Source organism: Montipora foliosa, chromosome 11, assembly GCF_036669935.1.
Source record: "Montipora foliosa isolate CH-2021 chromosome 11, ASM3666993v2, whole genome shotgun sequence".
Taxonomy (NCBI): Eukaryota; Metazoa; Cnidaria; class Anthozoa; order Scleractinia; family Acroporidae; genus Montipora; species Montipora foliosa.
In genome coordinates, this window is record NC_090879.1 from 48178098 (window position 1) to 48186514 (window position 8417).

The following is an 8417-nucleotide window of genomic DNA, read 5'->3' on the forward strand; positions in this document are numbered from 1 at the left end:
TCCAATCACAGTAATAATTAACTTAATTAATTCAATCAAATGTACTTCTTACATCAGTTGCAAGCATTCACATAAATGGATTTTTCGATCAAATTGTTGCTTTTTTGTGAAATTGAATGGGAGGTTTATAAAGTAATTAAAGCCCTTCCTGGCTTGCTGGTACAGTTGCTGAGAGATTTTTCTCAAAATCTCATTTTGCTCTAGAACCTTCACTTCTCAGCCAAATATTCATTTTCCAGCGGTGGACATTATCAGCCGACATACCAGCCGCCTAAAAGGGGTTTACTTCCTGTTATTTATGATACCTTTCACTGCAGCACTTGGATCCATATCTGTAAGTTCTTTTTTAAAAATAATTTGATCCGCAGTCTTGTCTTGTGAACTCGTACGATTAACATGGTTGTGTAACTTACCGTTTTGTGTGAATGGACAAGAACTATTTTGCAAAGCAAAAGTCCCTGACCTCTTCTGTTTGGCAGCAGGTTTTTAGATACCCTTTACATAGAATACATTGCCCCACTGGAAAGTAGAAACTGCAAATTATAAATTTTAATTCCTGTCCTCATCATCATCCCTGGTGTGAAGTGCAGCAGTGTTCTTGAATGTTTTCGGTTTCTGTTTTATTGCAGTACTGTGTTTCATATTCCATGTTTACTTATTTTATATTAGGTCTTGTTAAGCTTGTAAAATAAAAATTATAATTTCTCATAAAATTATTGCATAAAGCAGGCTAATTCTGGCAGAGAAAGTGGAGTGAGTAATCTAACGGTTTTGGGCAATTACAAACTTTCTTGTCCTAATACTGTATGTAGGTACTGTTCAGTACTGAACAAATGTTCTCCGTTTACTGCTGTGATTTTGAGGTACATACATCAGTGCAGTACAGGATTGTGTACAGTTTATAGCTGCATACTTCTGTGTCGTTCGAGACTAACGCTAATGACTTAATCACTGTAATATGAAGATTCTAAACTTATAATGGCTTACATCACAGTAGCTCGTTAGATTGTGAACATTTTCGTTGTAAGCGGAAGCAGATCGAGAAGCCACCGCGTAACTATACATTTGATATTTAAGACCTTGTTTCTGCTTTGTAATTATTACTTATGAGGACATACATATTTCTTAGATTTCGAACGCACTCCTCGTCACGTATGCTACTGAATAAAATGGAACTGTGATAAGCCTGTGTTTGAAACCGATGGTGTTAAAGGATCGTGAACAATGAAACATTCGAAATCCGTTTAGCAAATAGTAAAACCTCCGTGGGCAAAAAGATGTCGGCCGTGGAAGAAGCAAAAATCATCCGAAGATCTGCTAAAGGAAGATTCACAAGAAAAAGGAATGAGCTTCTCAAATCTATCGCTGACAAGAGAAACAGAGAGATTATCGAAAGCAATTATTCTCAGCTGGTAGAAGCATGGGGACTCTTAGAAAGCAAACACGATTTATACGCCATGTATTTGACTGACGAAGAAGTAGAAACTGCCGATAACTGGATAACGGAAGTCCAAGAATCATTCACGGAAGCTATGACTATGAAGATGAGTTACATAAACGACATAGTAGCAATAGAATCTAGAGAGCGCGCAGAAGCAGAGCATGAAGAAGTGAGAAACAAAGAGCGCGAGCAAATACAGAGAATAATTGATCAAACAGCTATAAGAAGAAGCACGGCACAAGTTGTTTTTGAAACATCGTGCCAAAGCGTTATCAACATCCTAGAATCAGATAAGGGTACGATCTCTACCATCCAAAAATTTGAGCTCCAACTTGAAGAAGCATTTAAGGAACGCAAACAAACTAATAAGGAGCTACTTAATTTGCTGACACAAGAATCAGCAAAATCTGAAATCAGATGGATTCACGATATTCAAAGAAAGTACAACGGGATAATTGAAAAACTAGATGTGCAAATTGTTAAAGATGAACAACTAAAGGAATCAAAGCAAGCGATAAAGGAAAAAACGACCAACCTTAGCTTGGAGAAAATAAAATTGCCCAAATTTGATGGTGAAATACGAGAATATCCACAGTTTAAAAGAGATTTCCAAAGGCATTTTGAGCCCACCTTAGACAAAGGCGATGTTTCGTACGTCTTACGATCCTGTCTCGGTAAAGAACCTTACGAAACAGTAAAGAGTGTAGACGATGACATTAACGAAATGTGGAAACGCCTCGATGATAAGAACGGAGACCCCGCCAAGGTTGCAGATGTGATCATTGACAGTATTCGGCGAACCAAAATCATCAGAGAAGGAGAAGATAAACGACTCGTCGAATTTGTAAACATGTTGGAGGACGGATACAGAGACCTAAGAAGACTTGGACTTGAGGCAGAGATTACAACGACCAGTTCTGTAAGCATTATAGAAAGGAAATTACCGATGGATATAAGGAGAGAGTGGGCTCAATCAGTCAGCTCAGATGCAAGTATGGTTGACAAGATGAACAAGTTTCCTAGCCTTTTACGATTTTTACTAAATCAAAAGAGAGCCATAGAATATGATTGTGCCGCACTTCGGGCTTACAACTCCAACACGGCAATGTCTAAAGCAGTCGCGCACCATGCAACCGCGAGAGAATACACTGACGAAAGACAATCGAATTATTCTAAATGCTTGTTCCACAACAACGCTGAGCACTGGACAAGTGAATGTAAATTATATCTGTCCGAATCAGTAAATGGAAGAAAAAGAATGTTAAAGGAAAAGGGTGCGTGTTGGTCATGCTTGAAAAGAGGACATCGCATACATGATTGTAAAAGAAAAGGAAATTGTGGCATAAACGACTGCGCGGGAAAACATCATAGAACCATCCACGAGGAAAGAAAAGAAGTCACAGCGTCAGCAAATATCTGCAGCAACTCACAAATCGATACATGTCTCCTGCAACTGCAAGAATAAAAACAAAGAGAGGATACATAAACGTCATGTGGGACAACGCGGCTTCCATATCACTCATCACAAACAAAAGGGCACGGGAAGAGAAACTAAAGGGAATACGGGTAGAGCTGTCTATCGTAAAAGTGGGTGCGAAAAGCGAGAAGATTGCATCAGAAAAGTACCGGCTATGTCTCATTGACAAAAAAGGCCAAATTGTCGAGTTTGACGGTTATGGCATCGACAAGATCACCTCAGACATTCAAAGCATAAATATTGATGGTATAGTGCAATTGTTCAAAAACGTTTCAAAGGAAGAAATTTTGCGCCCTACCGGAGCAATCAATGTCCTAATAGGCTATGAATATGCTGGATTTCACCCTGAGAGAGAGCAAAACTCAGAACACTTGCTGCTTCTGAAGAATCGCTTCGGCCGATGCATAGGAGGAACACACCCATTAATCAAGGAAACCAGTGTGAAACCTAATCTCAGTGATGTAAAAGTCCTTCATGTTATGAAAGCGAACGTAGAGGATTTCTACAACATCGAAAATCTTGGAATCGAGTGTAAACCCCGCTGTGGAGGGTGTAAATGCGGGAGATGTCCCATTTGGAGTAAAGAGTACAGCATTAAAGAGGAAAGAGAACTTGAGCTGATCGACAAAAATCTCGAATATGACTATCAGGATGGTCGATGGATTGCAGAATATCCTTGGATCAAAAACCCTTCTGCAGTCCCAGATAACAGGCGAGTAGCCGTGGCAACGCTGATCTCTACGGAGAAAAGGCTCCTCAAGAACCCTCAGCACGCCAAAATTTACGATATGCAAATAAAAGATATGGTTGCAAGGGATGTTGCCCGTAAACTCAGTAAAGAAGAACTAAACAGTTACAAAGGCCCCATACATTATATCTCGCATCATGAAGTTTTCAAACCAGATTCGAAGTCTACACCGGGTAGAATAGTGTTCAATAGTAGCGCTAAGTACATGGGCCATGTACTTAATGAATATTGGGCAAAAGGTCCAGATCTACTCAACAATCTAGTGGGAGTATTAATACGGTTTAGGGAGAACCAAGTAGCATTGATGGGTGATATCAGGAAGATTTACCATACCGTAAAGACGAAGCCAATAGATCAGCACACCCACTGATTCTTATGGCGAGGTATGGGCACGACGAGAGAACCAGATACATATATCATACAAAGAGTATCATTTGGTGATAAGCCGTTAGGCACCATTGCGACAGTAGCCCTAAGAAAAACCGCTGAGATGGGAAGAGAAAGGTACCCACAAGCAGCACAAATTATCCAAGATAATACTTACATGGATGACATCATTGACAGCACTGAGGACCTACCAACAGTGAAAACAATTGCCAGCGATATTGAGAATTTGATTAAGAAGGGTGGATTCCAAGTCAAGGGCTGGATATTTTCAGATGATCCTATAAATCAAGACAAAACGGCTATACCTAGCGAGCCAAATACATCGACAGAGAAAGTCCTCGGAATAATCTGGAATCCAGTCAAGGATTACTTATGCTTTGAAGTTAAACTAAACTTTTCATGTAAGAAACACAAGTTGCGCATCGAAACAGATTCAAAGACTAATCCGCTCCCCTACGAAATTACAGAACAGCTAACGAAACGCATTATTCTTTCACAAGTTAATAGCATCTACGATCGGCTCGGATTATCAGGACCTTTCACAGTGAGAGCGAAAATAATGATGCGTCAGATATGGGCAAGCGACATCAAGATGAACTGGGACGATCCTATTCCGGAGGAGAATAAGCGAGATTGGATAATGTTCTTCAAAGAACTACATGAGATGGACAATGTCAAATTTAAAAGACGCATGAAGCCACGTGATACAGTCGGAGATCCAATATTTATTATCTTTAGCGATGGATCCAGCCAAGCCTTCGGCGCATGTGCTTACGTAAGATGGGAACTAAAGGGTGGCCTGTTTAAAAGTAGCCTGATTCTGTCCAAAAACCGCCTTGCCCCAATTAAGAAGATGTCTATTGACCGCATAGAACTATGCGGAGCAATAATCAACAAACGACTAAAAGTGCTCGTACAACAGCAGTGCAGATATCATTTCCAGAAATTCTACCATATCGTTGATTCCCAAATAGTGCATGCTATGATTCAAAAGGATTCCTATGGTTTCAACACATTTGCCGCGACGCGCATAGGGAAATTCAAGAAGGCACTGATCCTAAAGATTGGTACTGGGTCGAAAGCGAGTATAACATTGCCGATTGGTTAACGAGAGGCAAGAAAGCGAGCGAGCTTGGTTTTGGTAGTAGTTGGCAGGATGGACCCACATTCCTTAACCAACCCGAGAGTGAATGGCCAATAAGTCGTAATTACGCTGAACAACAATTACCGAACATGGTGAAAACCGTAAGAATTGCGACTGCAGTTATAAAGGACGATATAGTAACCAGAATTAACATAAACAATTATTCCAACTATAAGAGATTGCTACGAGTGACAGCGCGAGTTTTGTCGATGTATCACACAGATTCGAAACCTACATTCTTTAATGTCAAAAGGGAACCCACTGCAGAAGATCTCATGAAGGCTGAAGATCTGTGGATCAAAGAAGCTCAGAGGAACATGCACGAAGAACTCAAGGCAGGAAAATACAAACGTCTATGTCCTCGCCTACGTAAAGATGGAATATATGTCGTGGGAGGTCGTGCCACCCGTTGGATGGAAATGAGTTACAACAAAAGCGAAGTTATATTATTACCCTATGAGCATCGCTTCTCACGTCTCTACGCAGAATATGTCCATAACAGGGGACATTACGGAGTATTAACAACTGCCAGTAAAATTCGCTCCAAATTCTGGATTACAAAGCTACTTAAGATGACGAAATCAATCAAATACAATTGTATCATATGCAGAAAGCTTGATAAAAAACTAAGTGAGCAAGTAATGGGAGAACTTCCAGAGGAGAGAGAGACTCGAGCCCTCTCCAGCCTGGCATTGCACAGCTATTGACTTGTTTGGTCCCTTCAAGATTAAAGATGAAGTAAGAAAACGAACGACAGGAAAAGCGTACGGAGTTATCTTCAACTGCTTAGGAACACGAGCCGTGTATCTAGATCTTACAGCGGATTACAGCACTGAAAAGTTTTTAATGGTGTTGAGAAGATTTGTTTCATTAAGAGGTTATCCATTCAAACTTTACTCCGATAACGGATCTCAGCTAGTTGCAGCTAATAAAGAACTGAAAAGTGTTACCAAAGGATGGGACTGGGAAGAATTAAAAGCATTCGGAAACATAGAAGGTTTCCAGTGGGAATTCACAACAGCTGATGCTCCCTGGCAAAACGGAGTTTCTGAGGCTCTTGTAAAATCAGTCAAAAGAGCTATGGCCGCAGCCATCCATGAAAGCATTCTGACCTTTTCAGAGCTACAGACAGTTTTATTTGAGATCGCAAATTTGATTAATGAGAGACCCATTGGCACACATCCAACATCACCCGATAATGGAACATATTTATGTCCCAACGACCTTTTACTAGGAAGATCAACTGCCAGAGTGCCAAGTGGACCTTTCAAATTTACATCCAACCCACAACATCGATTTGCATTCATTCAAGGCATCGTTAACAGCTTTTGGAAAAAATGGACAAGAGATTACTTCCCCAGCCTTATTATTAGACAAAAATGGCACACTGCACAACACAATATGATTGTTGGAGACATCGTCTTGATGCAAGACTCAAACCAAATCAGGGGACAGTACAAGAATCCCAGGCCAGGTGAACCTGTCACTAAATACGATGGGAGAGGTTATGTCACTGTTGAACGAGCTGTCCACCGTCGTATAGTATTACTGCCAGAAGAGGACAATAGAATAGAGACAAATCAAACTAATCGATTGTTGACTCTGATCATTAACTCAAAATCTGTAAAAAAAAAAAAAAAAGAAATTTTTTTTTTCTTCGAGCGGGGGAGTGTGTCGTTTGAGACTAACGCTAATGACTTAATCACTGTGATATGAAGATTCTAAACTTATAATGGCTTACGTCACAGTAGCTCGTTAGATTGTGAACATTTTCGTTGTAAGCGGAAGCAGATCGAGAAGCCACCGGGTAACTATACATTTGATATTTAAGACCTTGTTTCTGCTTTGTAATTATTACCTATGAGGACATACATATTTCTTAGATTTCGAACGCACTCCTCGTCACGTATGCTACTGAATAAAATGGAACTGTGATAAGCCTGTGTTTGAAACCGATGGTGTTAAAGGACCGTGAACAACGAAACAACTTCTACTGTAATCTGGGCGTATCGAATTCGTCAGCAAAATTGATAATTTTGTTTCTCACCCACTTGTGGGGTTTTGTTACTTGTACTGACGATGGATGTAGTTCATCCAAAACATGTCCACAGTGTACTTCTAAACTCTAAATTGTCGCAACTGATATTCATTATTGGTTATAACTTCAAATTGACTAGACATAATTCAGGTGGGCTGCAAGAACTAAAACCTGCACTAATGAAATTTAATGTTACTGCACTGGTTCTAACTCTTTCTGTTGAATAAAGTTTATATGGCTGAACAATCGGTCCTCAAGTGCTCTAGTTAAGCCTCAGATTGGCCAGAGAGAAAAATAAAAATCCTTTCTCAGGTTGTTTGGGTGAACAGATATTCCAAATCCTCTTGGGCCTTTCGTGGGGGATCAGAATTCTGGATCTTCTCTTGTGTTTTTGTGGGGATCAGAAATTCTGAATCCTCTCCTGTGTTTTGTGGGGGATCAGAAATTCTGAATCCTCTGTTGTGTTCATAGGGGGATCAGAAATTCTGAATCTTCTCCTGAGTTTTGAGGGGAAAACTCTTGGGACACGAAATTCTGAAGATCATTTGGCTTCTCACCCGTGGCTCAGACATTGGAATGGAGTTCAGGGTAAAGAATAGGAAGTTGCTTGGAAGAATTTTGTGATTCCTTGCAAACAGAGAAACTTTCCCGGTGAGTTTTAACACAATTTTAAGATTCAGAGGAAACTACAAAAAACTATCCTTGGAATTAAGAGGTGATTTTGGAAGCTCCACGTTTCATTTTCTGCCAATTTTACACTCATTTCCGTCGAAACTTCAAAACCTGTATTTAAAAAAAAAGCTGTTTTGCGAGACTGATTTTCATTTTACACTGAAAAAAACAGCCATTTTTCAGGTGATTGTGCTCTGAATTTCCCTAAATTGGAACACCACATTTTAGTTTGGGAAACGCGTTCAAACACAATTTTTTTCCTTGTAATAAACCTGTCATTCAGTGAACCTTAATTTTTTCCGCTTCACATTTCACTTTTCGTTGCGACCTTTGTGTCTTTCACGGCTAATCATGAATCCAGAATTTTGAAACAATTTCCCGGTTTTTGGGACATCCATTCTGATCAAATGACGAACCTAAATGAAGCACAAGCCTGCTATGACGCCAGGGCAGTTCTTCTTGAGGCAGAAATTCCGCAGAACACCTTTCCACCAGCGACTGCAGTTTTGG

The 8417-nt window shown here is 40.0% G+C and overlaps 3 protein-coding genes across 3 annotated transcripts; all 3 read left to right on the top strand.

Moving 5' to 3' along the window:
- The first annotated feature begins 1277 nt into the window (after positions 1 to 1277).
- Positions 1278 to 2906, top strand: LOC137977295 (uncharacterized). Its single transcript, XM_068824536.1, has one exon. It carries the CDS (start codon positions 1278 to 1280, stop codon positions 2904 to 2906), a length of 1629 nt encoding a protein of 542 aa, XP_068680637.1.
- A 26-nt stretch (positions 2907 to 2932) lies between these two features.
- Positions 2933 to 4036, top strand: LOC137977296 (uncharacterized). The gene has a single exon (XM_068824537.1). The coding sequence runs from the start codon at positions 2933 to 2935 to the stop codon at positions 4034 to 4036; it is 1104 nt and encodes a 367-aa protein (XP_068680638.1).
- Positions 4037 to 4051: 15 nt separating this feature from the next.
- Positions 4052 to 5161, top strand: LOC137977297 (uncharacterized). Its single transcript, XM_068824538.1, has one exon. The coding sequence runs from the start codon at positions 4052 to 4054 to the stop codon at positions 5159 to 5161; it is 1110 nt and encodes a 369-aa protein (XP_068680639.1).
- The last annotated feature ends 3256 nt before the right edge of the window (positions 5162 to 8417 follow it).